Raw genomic sequence first — 18,107 nt, forward strand, 5'->3', positions numbered from 1 at the left:
TGCTGTACTTTTCAAAAGCAGGGTTGAAGCCACATTCCGCATCCGATTTGCACGGCACTGCGCATTCTGTAAATAAGAAAAATGAATTGGAATGCACTAAGCAAGAACAAGTATAAGGAACAGTGAGAAATCTGTTGAATTGTCCACAAAGCGAATCGATCAACGTTTTGCATTTTCTGATAATTCGACATTTAGCATAGGTTTATTTAATTCTGGACCCCCTGTCCGTACCTTAAGCAGAAACGGAAATTGTTGAATCGATGTTTCAGATTGCAGTTCTAAATGCAGCTAAAATCTCTCATGCTTTCTGCATATCCGTATGAGTGACGATATGGAATTAGATTTTTGGTAGAAAAAATATTGTCGTGGATATATAGTTTTGTTATATATATTATATATATGCATGCATATGCAGTGCAGTATATATAAGTATATTTGACTGGACAGTGGCGATCCAATTCTCACACCTGAAGTGGCCAGGCTAAATTGACAGCGACCTGTCAAGTACTGATTTGTCAACGTCTTGATTATATCACAGGCCGTCCCTTTGGGTCGGATCGATCGCCACATCATTGTTCACAAAGAATGAATAACGGTGATGCAGAAAATTGGTCCTTGGGGAACTTGACCGTCGTATATGGTTGTACCTTATACGCTGATTGGTTGATTGAAAAGCTTTTCCAATCACCGGTCACTTTTGCATACAACTGGGTTGAACTTTTACACAACGAGACAAACATAAAAACACTAGTACTTGACCTTATACACAAACAAACAAAATATGCTTGTTGACTTAAAATTTTACTGAATGGTCTTTCAGTTGATTGAAAATTGAAAATTTTTTAAAATCTATTTGATTTTTTGAAAATAATTCTTTTAACCTCTTGACTAGCAGCTATTTTTTCAAAAATATGAAAGGGGGTAATGTAATAAATACTCCAGAAAGAATTCGTGTAATCAATTTATAGAATTCAAAAATTTTATGAAATTTGTGCAGTTTATGTTTTTTCTTACATTTTATTTATATAATATTGAAATTGATTTTTCATCTACATCTATTGTTGTCGGTTGCTTTAGTGTAAAGCAACACTTGCATTTTGAAATTAACTAACAAAATGAATTCACGCTGACACTTTTATAATTAAATCAAAGGTAAATAAATGAGCAATGAATGGAAAAAAAAGAATAATATTTTCCAGATTTTGATGTATGCGTACATTTTGTATCCAATAATTATATAGCTTGTTTGAAATTCAGTGCTGAAAATTTGTGAACAAAATTTCAACTATGCGCTCTTTCAAATTCTCTCGTTTGCTATGATGAATTATTGAAATAATACTGCTCTGATATCGTTTGTGCTTTATGCAGCAATTATTTTGCACTTGCAGGTGAACAAATGAATCGTATTTTGTGGCGCTGTTGGGTTCAGTTGAGCAAATTTTTTTTTCTTGACTTCTGCATCTGCTTAAATTGACAATATTCTAAATGAAGTGCAGTCGCTTTAGGAATGCTTTATTGCGCGAGTGTATTAATATTGTTGAAAATTTAAATTACTTTTAAATATCGAAAAATGAATGTCAGAATAGTTCAGAAATGGCAAGTTTGTTTTGCTTTGGAATTCTTACATTGAATGAATGATCAGTATGAAAGGTAGTAATGGTAATGATAGTAATAATAATACGAAGACTGAATTGACAGGTGAATTTCAAGCAAAAGTTCACATGTTAAATTACAACCGGTGTCGAATATGAAGATGTTTTCATTTTGTCACAGGACGATGATCAATTTACCTATTGCAGAAGTTTTACTTCTACCGCTGATGTATTTGATTTAATGTCACGCTGATTTTTCCACCTACCCCTCCCATACCCCCCGCTTGACGGTCCGCATGCACTGTCCACTGTTTGCTTTCTGTCGATCACATTTCTCAGACAATTTTCAAACAGTAGAAAAAGGTGCAGCAGTGATAAATGATTTGATTTGACAATCTGCTATCAGGCAGGTGGCAAAAAATTTTTTTGTTCGAAATTTCCGTTTCTTCATATCTCTTCTCTTCTATTTGCACACAGTTGTTTCAGTGGAAAATTTTCTCGGTATATAATTGGCCAGACAACGATATTTCATTCTACACATATTCATAAGTTGTATTATGGAAAGAGTATGGATTTTTGCATTATTATTCTACACCAGTTATTGAGCTGAACGCTTTTGAAAAAGCGCTAACTAATCTGGGCAACATTTCACACCAAACTATTCGACATTCTTTGTCAATAATATGGCTAAAAATGGCTTGGACTTTTTTTTGCTGTTGATGAAACCATTTTAAGCTGTGCTATTATTATTATTATTATTATTATTATTATTATTATTATTATTATTATTATTATTATAAAGCAATGAATGAACAAAACATGCCGCCTGGTAGGAGGAGTACATTTATTTGAAAAGGCATTAAATTTTCGAATTTATTATTCTTTTTCCAAGTTTATTTTATGAATGAAATTCGTTAAAAAAAAATTTTTTTTTCTATTGTCAGATAATTAAGTGAAAAAAATTTGAATAGCATCGAAATTAATTGAAAATGCAAAGAAATTCTGGAAGTGTTAATTTGTAGAATAGAAGGTTTGCACGACCGGCCTTCTCCGTTGGTGGAAAAAGAATAGCAGTAATTTAACTTATTAAAAATTTCACTTTCACTTTTAAATTATTGTTCTATTGAATTTTCGAGAATATCTGTTATAATGGCAAATTAAATTAAAATGATTACTTCGAAATCAATTTTTTTCTCATTTTCTTTTCTGAGCGGATTTGGATTGCAATAATTCTCCTTCATATATCATTCATATTATTTTTTGTGTCCACTGATTGGTTCGGTCGAGTACAAGCAAATAGAAATTAAAAAGACAAGTTCTTTTGAATGTTGTTTGGTAATTTGTATTTGTCTGTGCAGAAGAGAATCTAGAAATTGAAATTCGTATGTTTTGCAATGACAAGAAAAGCCTGATCATCCGTCGAGTAATGCGGTTGATTGGAATTTTGACAGAAAAAAACACCTAGTCTACTGAGTGAAGTTTCAGCCTCCCCTTAACTTCAGCTAATGATATGAATTTGATATATTCAAGCTGTGCTATATAGTTTTGCTATTTCGTAATCACGAGTTAGTCTCAAAGCTGTGGTTTTTTTATAATGCTTTCACTTCTGTCATTTTTAATAGCTGAATTGTCAATATGTTTGTTCAGTGGAACGTATTCGGTATCATCATTGCGCTCTATTTTCTCTCAATCAGCCTAGTAGAGGACGGTTTTTGCGCTCTGATTAGACGATGCTGAAACATGAAGCTAAGAAAAGCCGAATGAAAATTCCATTCTGATAAATCGCTTGCTTTGCATTCTTTGTGTACACTCTTAACTGTCTCCTAATGGGATTTGCAATGTTGCAGGATTTCTCTAAGACTATTGCTACTGCTGTTAATAATAATAATTATTATTATTATTGCATATTGTCAAATTACAGAAAAGAAAATTCTTCAGAGAATTCAGTGCAAGTTGATCAGTAGTGTAAATGATATATTGCGGCAATTATTATTATTTGTCCAGTTTTCTGTGATAGAGTGCAGTTAGTTATTTGATCAAAATGCAAAAGCACAAGTTGGTAATGATGAACATTCAAATCAAACTAGTACAAGGTGAATAAAGTGAATAAAGTGAAGCTTACTTTTTTGGTGAAAAATTCACCGAAGATGTATGTATATGAACCACTGTGCAGCTGCTTCGTGTGAGTTCGACCTGTGCAAACAAGGCTACAATCGACCTCTTCGATGTAGGGAAATGTATTAATACTGACGCTGGATAGTTTTTACTGTTGACCTGAGTAATTGCAGCAAAGACAGTGGGAAAATAAACTGAAAAAATTCAGTCAACACAGAGAGAATGAAGTTGGCTTGGAAAAGTTGTTGACTATCTAGAAAATGAAATTATTATTAGTTGATTTGTAGAAATGTTATGTCTATATATATACATATATAGATGATGTTTATGTGTATGAAAAAGAGAATAGAAAAAGCGGAGAAGAGGGACAGAACAAAAGAGTGAGAGAGACAGAGAGAGAGAGGGAGGGGGGGGGAGATTGAGAAAATGAAATTGGCAAGCAAGTGGGAAACGTTGAAAAGTGCAAATAGGGGGCGGTCGTGTGCGCTTGACAGCAGCAGCAGGAGCAGCAGCAGCGTTCAACTAGCCAGGTTGGCGTCTCCCCCAGGGATCCAATCGTAGCTGCTTATATTGGACAGTGCGTGGACTGGCGCCGATGGAACCGGGCGACATCTTTGCATAGCATCTACATCGACCGGTCAGTATCTGGCTGATCGATCGGCCTCGACCTGCGCTTAAAATGCTTGGTTGCTTGTATGCTGCAGCACGACCATTTCGGTTTGTCATTTCTGTTCATCGTTCACTTGATGCAGCTGTTTAGTGGAAGAACCCCCGGTGTAAGATAGAATCTTTTGCTCGGTCAAGTGCCGTCGGACAAAATGAGCACATCAGTCTGGTCCTTAATGCGCTTTTGAACTTCATCTAGATAAAAAAGCTTACCGCTAGCCGAGCAGCGTTAACTATTTTATTGTTATTCTTATTATAGTGTTTTTCTCATTTTTCTTTTGTCTGTGTTTTATCCAGTTTCTTTTATAATCTTCTTTTCTACTCCCATTTTGCTGATAACACAGCAATGCAACAAGGCGGTGAGATTGTGTGAGAAAATCCTTTTCACAATGCTTAATTTTGCTTTCTCATGGTAATTTGGAAAATTTTTTCAATTGAAACATCATCACGTTCATATTATCATTTTCCGTTCGTCGACCGCTTTGGAATTTCACGCACGAATGTTGTCACAACATTCGCAACGTTTCCCACATGACAACTGATCATCCCCACTGATGGATGCATACTTTTCCACCTGTTTCCGGTATTTGTGGTTTTCATATGAAAGTAATATTTAGTAAAAAGCAAAAATGGAATACTGTCCTTGCAAAAGCACATTAAAGCATCAGTCAACAACGAACCCTTATTAAGCTAAGCGGACACTGTCAGATCAGTGAATGAATGTCACTTTGCTTTGTTCAGTTGTGCATTTTTGTTTCGTGTTATTATTATTATTATTTTTCTTCATCTTCTTTCGGCATGCTGAATTTCCATGTTGACTCAACATATTAAGGTCAATCCTCTAAAGAGGCAGTATAACGCTTGTAAAGAAGGATTTGGACGAAATTGTTTAGCTAAGCTGCCTGAGCTTTTCTTTGAGCTCATAGCGATTTGTTTTCTTAATTTTGTGTCATCTCTTTTTCATTTTTGGGTCAAAAGAAAAAATTTTTTTATGATTATATGGTTTTTTAATATAACAGAAATACAAAGTACGCGATTTCTTATTGTTTCTTATTGTACAGTACATAGTATGTTAGGTTTGTGATTTGATGTAATTTTTTTTTATTTGAATTGTATATTCAATTTCAGTTCATATCTGCCGAGAATTGATTTAAATTTTATACAGGCACGAATGAATGAATAACATTTAATTTGTTTCAATAATTCAGTGGTGAAAATTGTGAATGCCTCACATTTGTGTAGAACTTGAAAATCATTTATTCTCTGTACAACTATAGCAATGAAATTGTATAAATTGAATTTTTTTAATTTTCACAATATAACGTTATATTATTTACAATTGTTTATTATTTGATTTATTTGGTTTTGTTTGGAAATTTTATAATTATTAGAAATTCGTTTTATTGAGCGATAACGGTAAATGTATTAATCAAAAATAAGTAATAATAGTTTTCTTAAAGTTTTATTACCCAGTGATGTGTGGATGAATTTGTTTTTCCGTTTCAGCAGTTATTAAATTAGTAATTTTAGTTTTTCTTTGGAAATTGTAAACTGCTAACATATTTATGTACATTGATAAAAAATTTAGTCTCATTTTATATTGAATATATAATTTTCAAGATTAAATCATCAGGAAATTATTTATTCATTTTCAAACTGTCAGTTCTTGACGCAGTTATCCAGTCAAGTAAGTGATAATGCTTTATTAATGTGATGACTTGTAAATTTTTAACGAATGCAGAAATGTGTTTTTCTGAACGAATGCTTTTCGAAACAACATTTACTGGTTGCATCTAAGTTGCAATGAAAATTGCAGTACAATTTGTGTTAAGATAATGCTTTTCCGAGATGAGATAAAAATATGTGTTTCTTAATGTTTGACATTAATTTTTTATAAGTTTTTTTTGTATTCATTTTGCACGATGCAAACCTTATGCGCTGCGCGTGAGTTGGGATAGTGATTTCATATTTTCAGTTTGCTTTACTAATGGAAAAAATCGACCAAAAAGCAGTCGTTTTCATTTCGGCTAATAACGTGATCAATAACAATTGCTCTGTTTAAGGATCTTTTCATTGATTTATATAATTGTTATTTAATATTATTCAAAATTTGGCCAGATCCTTTTCTTAGTCTAATTTATCATTTCCATTCGAGAACGGTTGGCTTGCACTTGCATATTGTTTCCATCTTGCTTATCAATAGACACGTGCATAAAATTTGCATTTGCTTGCCAACTGTTTGCTTGCTAATAGATGATATGAAAGAGCCATTGTGGAATTGATAATAGAAACATTTCGGTTAAAAAGCATACTAATTTCCCTATAATTATTTGTAGAATTTTTATTTATATTTTAGTATTAATTAATAATCGGAAATGTTTGTTCACCATAGGTAGTTTTGTATGGTAAATGAAATTTCAATGTCATATTCAGCAAAATGTCAGCAGTAATCAATCATATCTAGTAAAACAATGGATTAATTATTGATAGTTTATTTAAATGCACAGTGATTTTCAAATAATTTGAAACATTGGTTAAATGATTTTGTTTTCAGGTATATTAGTTAGTTTGCTGCGATGTCCATTTTAATAGGTGAGATTTATTTGTTTTCTTTTTCATTTAATTGCATTACATAATACTTGATATCTTGATCTGTCCTGTCTGTCTGTCTGTCTGTTGTTAAAATAATAAATTTGAATCAATTCATTTTTAAAATGCTCTTAATTAGTAATTTGAATAGCATCGTTTGCGACTTTTGGTTCTGTATGAGTTAATTGGCTGGAAAAGTTGCATGTTGTGGAATCGACGATTTCATTTTAAATATTTATTTAAGCTGAAATTATTATTTGATCAATGAAATATTTGTTTTCCAGGTGGTGGCACTGGATTTATTGGTTCCGCTTTGGTGAATCAGCTACGTTTTACAAAGTTCAAACCTGTTGTAATAAGCCGAAAGCAGAACTTTCCAACCACTTTAACTTGGGTTACTTTTGTTATATATATATATATTTATTTATTTATATACATTTGTGAAAGTTGTGCGTTTCAACGTTGAAAGGACATTTTTAAAGGACGAAATCAAACGTAATGGACTTCCATCCGATTGTCACGGTATCGTGAATTTAGCTGGAGCGACTATTGGCGATGTAAAAAAGCGGTAATTAATTTTGCTTTTCTGAAAACAATCATAAAGTGTTAATTGATTGGAAATATGAATATTAAAATTTGCATATTTTTGTGAAGTTGGACAGAAAAGTACAAGCAAGAAGTTTGTCAGAGTCGTATTGAAACGACAAGTCTGCTTGCTCAACTGCTGAAGAATGAACAGAAAAATCCGAAAGTGTTCATCACTGCTTCAGGAATCGGTCGATTGCCTTCTTTTCTACTATTGAATTTCTATATAAAATTTAATTTTTTAAAATTCAATTTCAGGCTATTATCCTCCAGGAACGAGTGAAATTTTTACTGAAAATAGTGAAGTGAAGTGTTCGAATGATTATTTTTCAAAGTTATGTCAGCAATGGGAAATTGCCGGTGACTTGGGTGAAAAGACAATTCATCGTCGTGTCATTGTTCGTATTGGTGAATAATTTTAATTGTGATCGAAATTTTATTAGCACAATGAACATATTGTAAGTTTTCCTTAGGATTGGTTTTGGGCCGTAATGGTGGAGCCATAAGACAAATGTATTTGCCATTTTGGTTAGGATTTGGTGGTCATATGGCCAGTGGTGAGCAACCATTTCCATGGATTCACATTGACGATCTTGTCGGTATATTTGTTCACGCGTTGACGAATTCCAACGTTCGTGGCATTTTGAATGCCGTTGCACCTTCGATGATCACAAACGCAGAGTTCACGAAAGCGTTTGGCAGCGCTCTGCACAGACCCACTCTATTTTCGGTGCCTGAGTTTGCGTTGAATTTCGCTTTTGGTAAGGAAAGAGCAGAAATGTTGATCCAGGGACAAAAGGTGAAACCGCAGCGAACCCTAGAATCTGGATACAAGTTCAAATATACCAATATATATGATGCAATGAAACAAATTGTTGAAAATTGAGGTAGGTGTGATAAATGGTCGCAGTTTCTTTAAACTTTTGAATTCGACAATAAAGACTGCTTTGCATGCATAGCAAATGCATTTCTTCCATTAGTACTATTATAATTCTTATGGACATCTATCTTTCTTATAGATGAAAAGCAGTTACGTATTGCTGTGAGAGAGTACTGTAATGTGTTTTAACTTTCAGTATCAATTGTTAAGAAATGCTTTAATATTTTATTTTTTATTCATTAAGATGACGCCATTTTAACTGTTAAATGAAAAATATCATTCATTCATTCAAAAATTTTTTATAATACACAACTGAATTTCTTTTTATCTTTGAAAATATCTTTTAGTTGGACAAAAAATAATATGAATTTTTGTTTAAAGCAAGTAAGTTATGTTAAAATGTGAGGGTAAAAAGTTTAAACAAAAGTGTTTAAAATGCGACTGCTTTAAACACAGATAAAGAGACGTCATAGTGCTCTGCATTGATGGTGCTTGCTGTTTGTTTTGAATCAACAATCGAATTGAGTGAGTGTGTGAATGAATCGGCTGTTTGTTGCTTATATATACATGCGGTTTGCTTGTTGCCTTGACCACTGCGAACGTTTGACCTCCTAGTGTCGGGTCACGATTTCGTTCTTCTCATCTGCAGCTCCCATCAGCTATTTATAAATTTATTTTGCATATTAATATTTTTGTTTGTTTGCTCGTTCAACGGAAGATGCTTATCTTTGAACCGAGTCTTGAATTTTACTTCAAACCGCTCAATTCCGAACGTTCTCGATCGATTCGCTTAAAAATTACCTACACTGGCCGCGTTCCAATTGCCTGGATACTTCGGCCAACCGACTCGTATTGGTTCACTGTTTCGCCAATGTCGGTTTGTACACTGAAATCACAGCAGTCGGTAAGTGGAATTCATTTTTCAGTTGTTGTTGTTGTTGTTGTTTTTCTCTCTCATATTACTATTTGTTTCGTTTTATTCAATGAAATGATTTGCATAGAATTTCATCTTTCACCAGTAGTTCATTGATCACCGACTGATGTCGTTAATACCAATTGTTTATTGATCGCTGGCATTTTTTTCAAACTTGCGTTTTCTTTTCATTACTGTAAGAAAGCTGTAGTACACTTTGGTTGCAGTTAATTTTTAAAATAATTTAGTATTTTTTGCAGTTCGTTTTTTAATTAATCTTTATATTGTTTAAAGTTATTTAAAAATTGTTTTTTATGAAAGAAATACCCAGGTTTGTATAGAGCAATCTCATTATTTGAAAGCATTCTTTTAACGTGCCAATAAGCTATTTGTAATGCTTGAATTTGCTAAACTTGTCATTTAATAAATTTGACGTCTTCACTTCAGTTGATGTCAATTAAGATAATTTTAAATTTCTCAAACATTTTGTTGCATCGAATGAATGAATGTCAATTGTGAGGGAAAAACAATTTGATTGGCAGTTGTCAAGTTTAAATTTAATTTTCTTTTCCTTTGAGAGTGGAAATTTAGCAAATTTAATTATTTCAAGTATTATTTTTAATAAAAAAATGTTTGTGCTATTGTAATTATTATTCAAAGTGGTTTTTGTATTTTTCGATGATATCCAAATGGTAGTGGAAAAAATATCATATAATATGAATATTCTTTCCTTATTGATAAACGATACACAAGAAGGGCATGTAGATATGGAATTTGAATTTAATCTCATCTGATTAAGGAAAGATAAAAATTTCATTATTCTAGCCCATGTTCTATTTTGTTCATCGCTCGTGTTGTGCGATAATTCATCGATTTATGATTTATTATAAATTTCGTAAAAATACAATTTTATGTTCAATCAACGGGTTATTTCTTCAGATTCTCGTACTGCTCGAAGATGTAAAAAACAACGCTCCTCTTGATCAACCCGTATTTCAATTACCAGGCCTCGTGATCGAGTGGTTGCATGTTTCCGTTCGAGATCTAGCTCGCTTTCAGCTCGGCAACATGCCAGTCAAACAGCGCATCTTGCGTATTCCTTCAATTACGTCCGACAAGCAAACTGTCGCTTCAGCTTCGACGTCTTTGTAGTAATAAAAAGGGAAAATGGACATGCAATCTTAATGTAGACATGCAGTGTAGTCAAAAGGTGTTCGTGTGTATGTGCGTTTGGTGTGCTGTGATGTGCATGTGTTCATTGCACATTGGCTTGCAGTTTAAAATGTTTAAAGTTTAAAGAAAAAAAAACTAATGGACAACGGGTGATCTGAAATGAAGTCAACAAAACAAAAGAAACAAACTTTCTCATAAAGAGGAGAGAGAGAGAGAGAAGAGAATAATAAAACAACTGATTTGTTCTTTTTTTTGGTGAAACAAATAATAATGATAAATCACTGTGGATTATTGTTAAAATTATTCAGAAAAAAGAAATTGGCAGCAGTTCCCGCTGTGCAAAGATATATATACATAGAGATAGAGAGGAGGAGGAGGAGGAGGAAGAGGAAAGAGAAAAGCAGAGGAGATTTCGAATGGAAATTCTCTGCTCAACGACACCGGTAGAGAAGAGATGATGATAATTTGGAGAAATGAATTTAAAATTTTAAAAAAAAGTAAAGAAGCAATTCGCTTTAACCATTGCAAGATTCACCCTGGTTGGATGCGGTTGCACCAATGTTGGGCGAAACTTCCGACGTTGGAGAGGAGAAAACCGACGAGTCGATGTCGACGGAAACTTTCGTCACTAAATTGTCCAGATCATCTTCACTGCTCAGTGAACTCAACAACAAGCTACCCAAAGAAGGCGGACATCGATCACCGTTCACCACTGCCGCATGCAAATTCGCGTCAGCTGACTCTTGTTCACCCTCTGAGCTTGTGTCTGCGGCGGCGTTGCTGCGATCAAGCTCCTCTCTCGTCCAACGTTCCATGAGACCACTTTCCAATTCGCATATTTTCGCTTTCAACTCTGCATTCGCTTGCATCAGTTCAGTTTCTTTCAACCTTGACATGACTGTCAATTCTTTCAACTGGAAATTACAACAAGACATTTATGTAGAGTCAGTGTGTCAAAAAATTTTAAAAAAGGTGAATATAATTGAACAAGATCATTAATATATATATATAATTGATTCTATTATTTATAGCAAGCAGTACTTGCGATTCGAGATCGCTGGTTCGACGACGCTCTTCGAGCAGATTTTGTTGATGATCTCGTTCTTTGAACGAACACTGCTCGTGTTCAAGTGTCAGACGTTTGAATTCTTCATCTTGACGTCTGATTTGATTGGTGCAGACGTGATTCAGAGTTTCAAGTTCCATAACACGCTGGCGCATCTCTTTCAACTGGCCCAGCGTCTCCGCCTCCCGTATGCGAACGCCCATCAGCAAATCTTCCAATTCTTTCATTCTCGCTGGCGTGCAAGCTTGCTCTTTGACAACGACGGGCCTCTTTTCCAATCCTTCCAGCGGTTCGGGTAATTCCATTGCGGTGTGCAGCTGAAAATGACAACACATCGTCCATTCACGTTGTATGTATGTTTCGCGTTGAAAAAATTTCCAGAATACTTTTGCTCTGAAACCGCGTGCACCTCCCAACCTTCCTTCCCTTCCTCCCCTACCCCCTCTCCGTCATTTTCTGAGCTAAAATTTACCTTCCAGTCGTTGCTCAAATCGACCAACTTCTGGCGCACTTCTTTCAACGAAAGATTCGCCTCCGCTTCTCGCATTTTCACCGCAATCAAATCTTCCTGAATGCTTGCAACGCAGTTGTCGGGCGGCGCTTCTTTGAGCCTTTTGTTCGCCTTCAACCAAACAAGCAAGCAAGCGATCAGCGCATTCATTCATTAAGATCGTGGATTTATTTATTTGTTCATTTGAACATTTGAATAAACGAAAAAAAATATGCTCACCGTTTCCAATTCGTTGATGCGATTTTTCAGCTCTTTGATCAACAATTCTTGATCAGTCTCACGCACCTGAGACTGCATCAACTCTTGCTGCAAAGTTTGGATGTGCTCGATCATGCAGGCGTCGTCCGCTTGCACCGCGATATCCAGGCGGTCCATTGCTCGCTAATTGGGTACCAAACAACACGCGTCAATATGAATTATTGGGCAAAAAGAAAAACAAAAAGAGCAAGCAGCAGAGCATATACTTTTGACGTCAAATCGCGAACAGTTTCGTAGGCTTCTTCAAGTTGTTTTTTGATTTCTGAATGCAACTCGCGCAACGATGACATGTCATGAGTTAAGTTGATCAACTTTTCCGTCTCTTGTGCCAAAGCGACTTGCTTGTCGATCAGTCTGTCGGCTAGTGAAGCACTTTCCTGTCAAAATGCACGTAGTTTTTTCCCCTTTTGAACAATATTCAAATCTTATTTTTTTTTGTTTTTTTTTAACACTTACTTGTTCTAAACATTCGACGCGTTGACGCAGAAGACGATTTTCTGTTCGTATTCCCTGAAAAAGAAAATTTTAATAACAATTTTACAATTTCTTTTCAGCTCTGAACACAATGCAATGGTTTTGGGAAGATGAAAAGGGAAGTTCAAAATAGCAATCTACCTCATACGTGGCCAGTTCCATTTAACTGGGGAACATCAAAGCTCAACAACGCACAACAACAACAACAACAACAAATTCATTCAGTTCCGCGCACGCTGCTAATACAACTACCGTGAATAAAAGATTTTCAAGTAAGTCTAGTTTTTTAATCTTAATTGCGTGACCGTGAAAAAAATTTCTTTTTTTTTCTTCTACTTTTTATTTTTGAAACCTTTTCGTAAGAAACTTTTCCATTGCATTGTGTTTTTATCGACTCTGATAAATTGGTGATAAGTGACACTTAATAAAAAGTAAGTTGTAATTATTTTCAAGTTTGGCTTAGTTTTTCACATCTGAAAGAGTTGTCATTGGAAGAGTCATTTGTGCACGATAAAACTTGCTTGTTGCTTTTTTTTGTTCTTGAAAATTAATCACTAATTTTTGAAAAAAGTAAGAATAATATAGTGGTGAAAAATATATTCTATCTAAAAGGAATTATGTTTACCCTCAGTTCGATGGCTTCTTCTTGATCTTTGCTTCGCTTTACCCAGTAGTCTTTTTCGAGCCTGAAATTGAAGTGCATTTTACTGATAAGCATGTAGTAGGGTGGATTAATTGAGCTTCAAGGGTGGTATGGTTACTTTTTCATCAGTTTGGGATTGCATTTGATTCCAAACGCAACTGAAAACAGACGTTCAGGATCATTTTCGAATTTTTCCGCCACATCGCGTTGAAAATACTGAAACAGCGTATGCATTACATTAGCTGTTGTCATTTGAAAATTATCTGCTTCAATGAATGGGTGATTCTTGATGAATTCTTTTGAAATTATTGTGAGATTTTTATTGATAAGAATTTTTCATTTGTTATAAATTTGATTTAATTGAGCAGAGAAGGTGGAAATAATCGTTGATAATTTACAATTAATTTTCATAATAAAGCATAATAAACACCATTATACATAATAATGCACAGTTTGAAATTTATGTTGATTTATTGTTTTCATTGATCATTGATTACAATAATTTGTATCATTGATTGTATAAAACTTACCCGGAGCATGCCTTCCATATCGAGAGTTAGCAAATCAATTCGACAAAGTTGCAAAATTGCCAAAGCAATGCGAAAAGCAATTGATATTTTCTGAAGTAGAAAAAAATATGAAATTTTATCCAGAAAGACATCACCTTAAAGTGCTTACGTCTATTAGGAGGAGATCTAAAATTCGAAATGCAATATCTAGTGGAAGTTGTGTAGAGAAAAGAGTCAAAAACCATGATGAAGCATACATGCTTGTATCGAAGCCCATGTTTTGAAAATGAGCATGCAATTCTGGCATTTGATCCTTCATGAAGTTTTCAGTTATTTATTTAAGTTGAGAAATTGAAAAATCAGACACACCTGTACAAGGCACTCTAATTGGAACATGCATAGACCCAGTTCTGCCATTGTTGGTTTGTACAGTTCTCGAAGACGGTATTCTTCCATCAATTTTAGCAAAACTGAAAACGCTTCTTCTTCAGGCATCTGCAATATTTTTAGAAATGTTAATCAAATTGCAGTATAACAATATTGATTTGTCATTACATGCAATAAGAGCATTCCTGCAACGAAAGCACTTCCTTGACAATATCCAACTTCTCGATCATGAATACTGTAAGCCTAAAAGCAGAGCGTAAAAAGTGAAAGTAATAGCAATTATAATAATATTTTTCGACCTTCATGACGTTGAATAAACTCTGCTGTCCTCGTCCATCTTCGCTGAAAAATTTATGCTCAGGAAAAGTACGTGATATATCCCGTCGAATGGCTTTTTCATGTGGAGAGTTGGAGCGCAGATATTCAGCATAGGCATCGTGAGCGGGTGCTTGATTTGCACCGGATAGCAATTGCCAAGCAAGAGTGCGAAAGTAATTTGGGATTCCTTGACGAACTAAATCCTTAAATGAATTGTTTTTTCATATTACCATTTGTATTAAGAATAGTTATAAAAGAGGGCATAATAAATAAATAAATAAATAAATCAGTATATATGTATGTAGATGTAAATTTTGGCTTAGTGAAGAAATGCAAATGAAAATTACTCTAATAAGCTGAGGCTGCTTTTTGGATTCAGTTTCCCAATTTTTTACCAAATGTGCCCACGTGGCCCATAGATCTTCACTTTCATCAGCAAGTTCTGTTGGGCTGTCATTAGTTGCACTTGTACTTTCTGTTGATGAATCACCAGAACGTAGGCTGCCATTTCCACTCACTGATCTATTATCAAGTTGATTTGCCCTGAAATATTACAATTTAGCTATTTTTGTTTTTAAAGAATAATTTTGTTGTTGCATTGTTTAAGTTAATTGTCTATAATTTAAATAGGCTCATTTACATAGTTTAATTGAAAATTTTTGCCCAGTAATTTGACGTGAAAATTAGGAATTTGCTTTTTTCCCTTTATTCGTATGAATTTTGCATTACTTGCGGTAAATAATTGGATTGTTGTACAGAAATGTGGTGCAGTGCACTTTTTAACGGTTCCATTAAAGTTGCTCTTGTAGAGCATCAGTTTGCTTGAAAATTATCTGAGAAAAACTAGTTCTATTGAAAAAGAAAAGAATTTTCTAAACTGAAATGCAAACATCAAAATAGTCGACCTATATGAAGTGTATTTCAAAAAGTCATTACCGTATAACTAACAATTGTATATCGAAAATAAAACATCAATTTACAAATTTGAAAATGCAGATAGAAATTTCATTTTAAAACTTAAAAAAATAATTGATTTTCTAAATTTAATTTTTAAATGAAATTTAAAGAAAGGAAATTTGTATATCTTACCTGTTTACGGCTACCATCTTTTTTAACACTTCCTTATCTTCGTTTGATAATTGCCCTTCTTCAATATCTGAGCAAATATCATTCAAGCAGTTGTTAGCAGTTTGGAATTCACCAGCCACAACCATTGTATTCATAATTTCCAAATCAAGTCCAATCAGAAATTGCTGCGTGTTGTGTTTCTTTTATTTACCAACAATAGGTAAATTTTATTCATTTCATCATTGGGAATAAGCAAACATTGGATGCTAATGAAATCTGAAAAGAATAATCTTTGAAATATTAATATAGAGATATTTCTTTCGTTTTGTTTTTTTTGAGCATGACAATTTTCATAAAGTAAAAGCAATTTGTAGAATAGATCTGGAAAATAATGAGGGAAAGCGAGAGAGAGAGGGAGAGAGAAATTTTGATTGCCAGCCAAACAACATTTGATGAACAAGCAAGCATTCAACGCACACTATTCAACCTGTTCTCTTTGCCAGGCAAGCAGAAAGGACCGAACTAGTTCAAGCAGGTATTGGTGGTGATGGCACGACCCTCTGAGATACGGGGCTTTCAAGCTAGTAAATAACAACAACGATGACCATCAAGGCTGGTTGTCGAGGCCGAATTTTCCCATTTCTGTTTATACTGTACCGATGCGATGTGCATCAGATGTTTTTTATCAATTTCAAAAGCATCTCGTTAGCGTTGCTGCTGCTACTGCTACTGAAACACTCGACGAACAAATTACCTCTCGTTGTTGTCGTTGTTGTTACATCACACAGCCTCATTTACAAAACCCAGCAGTTGGTTGGTACACGCTTACACGAAACTTCTGTTGGCATTTTATAATTGACGGACGCTTTTCCTCTTAGCCTGCCGTATTGGCGCGTTTAACCTGGCCAAAAATTGAGGTCGACGAGAGCAGTACTGTACATTACAGTTGGAATCGACAGTTGCTGGTTGTTGGAAATTGTTCTGCTCGTCTGTCATATCAAAAAAACAAACATCCACTCACCTTCTCTTGATGACCAATTTAGAATTATCTGAATTTACATAAGAAAAAGTATTCTTTTCTATTATCTATCAGGGTGTGTGTGTATGTAGCTTCAAAATAATTGTCACTAATTTCAAATGTACACAGTTGTGCTCTGAGAAAGTAGTGGCAGTTTTTTCACCAAGGTTATACTGAAGCATACTTGCAAATTGGATATAATTACTGCGATACAGGTTGAACGCGCGTAATTGATGTCCGAATTAAAATGTAAAAGAAGTGGAAATTGGCAAAAACAAAGCCATTTTCAGTATTTCTCAAATGATTTCAGTGACGTATGTCGATGGATGGGGTGAATAGTTGTTCCATTTTACGCGACAATCGCAAGTCGAAAGTTGACCTGTCACAATGCTCCTGGCAATTTCAAAGTGATCAGATTTAAAAACTGCCAAAAGTTTTAAACCATTAGAAATGAATTAATTTTCATTTTTGCATTAAAAAGCAAGAAAACAGCATTGGAATGTTATATTGCGATTCGATGAGAAAGATAACATGAATATGTGTTTAAATTTATGAAAATTTTCTTCAAAACTTGCCTGTAGAAATGGAAAATGTTTTGAAAGTTGAAAAGGAAATGCTCTATAAAATTTGTTGGAAAAGTCAAATGAGAAAAGAAGGACAGAAGAAAATCTCTTCAACTGGCTTGTTTGTTAGGCAACAGCAACAACAATAGCTGACTTGTGAGGTCGACCAATGAAAATCGTCGACCGCGATGCGAACCAGCTGGAGGGCGTCCACTTCCGGCCTCTAGAAGACCTCAAAAACTCCATTAATCAATTTACTTTTGTTGAATAGTGGGATAATTTTTATCCGGGAATAAATACTTTATCCTATTTTGATATTTCATTATTATTACTTTTTTTTAATTCGAAACCACAATGTATTTACTATTATTATTAATTAATTCATCGGTCGGCAAATTTTACTTCGCTTTTTATTTCCAACGAAATTCGTGAATTTTGCACTTAGCAGTTGTAATGGAAGAAAGAATTTTTCAAATTAACCTTGATTTTGTTTTCCAAGATGAATTTATTTCCCCTGTTAAATTATCACAACTTGAACATGTTAATGATGTTAATGTTATTTTTAGCTTTACTTTTGTATCTTATTTTCACATGATCGAAAGCGCACGTTTTTCACGATATAAAATTGTAGCTTAGAAAAACATTTCCGAAGCAAATATTTGATGTAGATCAAAAAATTATTATGCCAACAGGTGCTAGTTGTTCGATTGATCAAGGTATGATTTCACCTAGTTGAAGATGCCATTTGAAATGATGATTCATCAATGGAAGGAAATTGA

At 34.1% G+C, this 18,107-nt stretch overlaps 3 protein-coding genes across 3 annotated transcripts; 2 read left to right on the plus strand and 1 right to left on the minus strand.

Moving 5' to 3' along the window:
- Positions 1-5,184: 5,184 nt before the first annotated feature.
- Tsp_04198 (NAD-dependent epimerase/dehydratase family protein) lies at positions 5,185-8,433 on the plus strand. The gene is made up of 9 exons (XM_003374966.1): positions 5,185-5,305; positions 5,782-5,789; positions 5,994-6,060; positions 6,730-6,765; positions 7,247-7,356; positions 7,445-7,530; positions 7,617-7,738; positions 7,806-7,955; positions 8,021-8,433. The coding sequence occupies exons 1-9, from the start codon at positions 5,185-5,187 to the stop codon at positions 8,431-8,433; spliced, it is 1,113 nt and encodes a 370-aa protein (XP_003375014.1).
- Positions 8,434-9,145: 712 nt separating this feature from the next.
- On the plus strand, positions 9,146-10,492 carry Tsp_04199 (putative H(+)-transporting two-sector ATPase subunit F.a). The gene is made up of 2 exons (XM_003374967.1): positions 9,146-9,331; positions 10,166-10,492. Exons 1-2 carry the CDS (start codon positions 9,146-9,148, stop codon positions 10,490-10,492), a joined length of 513 nt encoding a protein of 170 aa, XP_003375015.1.
- Positions 10,493-11,028: 536 nt separating this feature from the next.
- Positions 11,029-15,902, minus strand: Tsp_04200 (ecotropic viral integration site 5 protein-like protein). Its single transcript, XM_003374968.1, has 13 exons — positions 15,769-15,902; positions 15,075-15,222; positions 14,562-14,882; positions 14,344-14,469; positions 13,996-14,085; positions 13,584-13,681; positions 13,448-13,508; positions 12,805-12,858; positions 12,555-12,725; positions 12,310-12,396; positions 12,052-12,201; positions 11,555-11,896; positions 11,029-11,427 (listed from the first exon to the last, which is right to left on the minus strand). Exons 1-13 carry the CDS (start codon positions 15,900-15,902, stop codon positions 11,029-11,031), a joined length of 2,181 nt encoding a protein of 726 aa, XP_003375016.1.
- Between the last annotated feature and the right edge of the window lie 2,205 nt (positions 15,903-18,107).

Source organism: Trichinella spiralis (genome assembly GCF_000181795.1).
Source record: "Trichinella spiralis strain ISS 195 chromosome Unknown Scfld5, whole genome shotgun sequence".
In the NCBI taxonomy this organism is placed as follows: domain Eukaryota; kingdom Metazoa; phylum Nematoda; class Enoplea; order Trichinellida; family Trichinellidae; genus Trichinella; species Trichinella spiralis.

Coding starts and splice junctions, on each gene's coding strand:
- Tsp_04198 (XM_003374966.1), top strand. CDS start 5,185: ATGTTGACTCAACATATTAAGGTCAATCCTCTAAAGAGGCAGTATAAC. Junction 7,739..7,805: donor CATCACTGCTTCAGGAATCG/GTCGATTGCCTT, acceptor ATTCAATTTCAG/GCTATTATCCTCCAGGAACG. Junction 7,956..8,020: donor TCGTGTCATTGTTCGTATTG/GTGAATAATTTT, acceptor AGTTTTCCTTAG/GATTGGTTTTGGGCCGTAAT.
- Tsp_04199 (XM_003374967.1), top strand. CDS start 9,146: ATGCTTATCTTTGAACCGAGTCTTGAATTTTACTTCAAACCGCTCAAT. Junction 9,332..10,165: donor CACTGAAATCACAGCAGTCG/GTAAGTGGAATT, acceptor TCATTATTCTAG/CCCATGTTCTATTTTGTTCA.
- Tsp_04200 (XM_003374968.1), bottom strand. CDS start 15,902: ATGAATACAATGGTTGTGGCTGGTGAATTCCAAACTGCTAACAACTGC. Junction 14,883..15,074: donor GGGCCACGTGGGCACATTTG/GTAAAAAATTGG, acceptor AATTCATTTAAG/GATTTAGTTCGTCAAGGAAT. Junction 12,726..12,804: donor GCGTCGAATGTTTAGAACAA/GTAAGTGTTAAA, acceptor GCATTTTGACAG/GAAAGTGCTTCACTAGCCGA.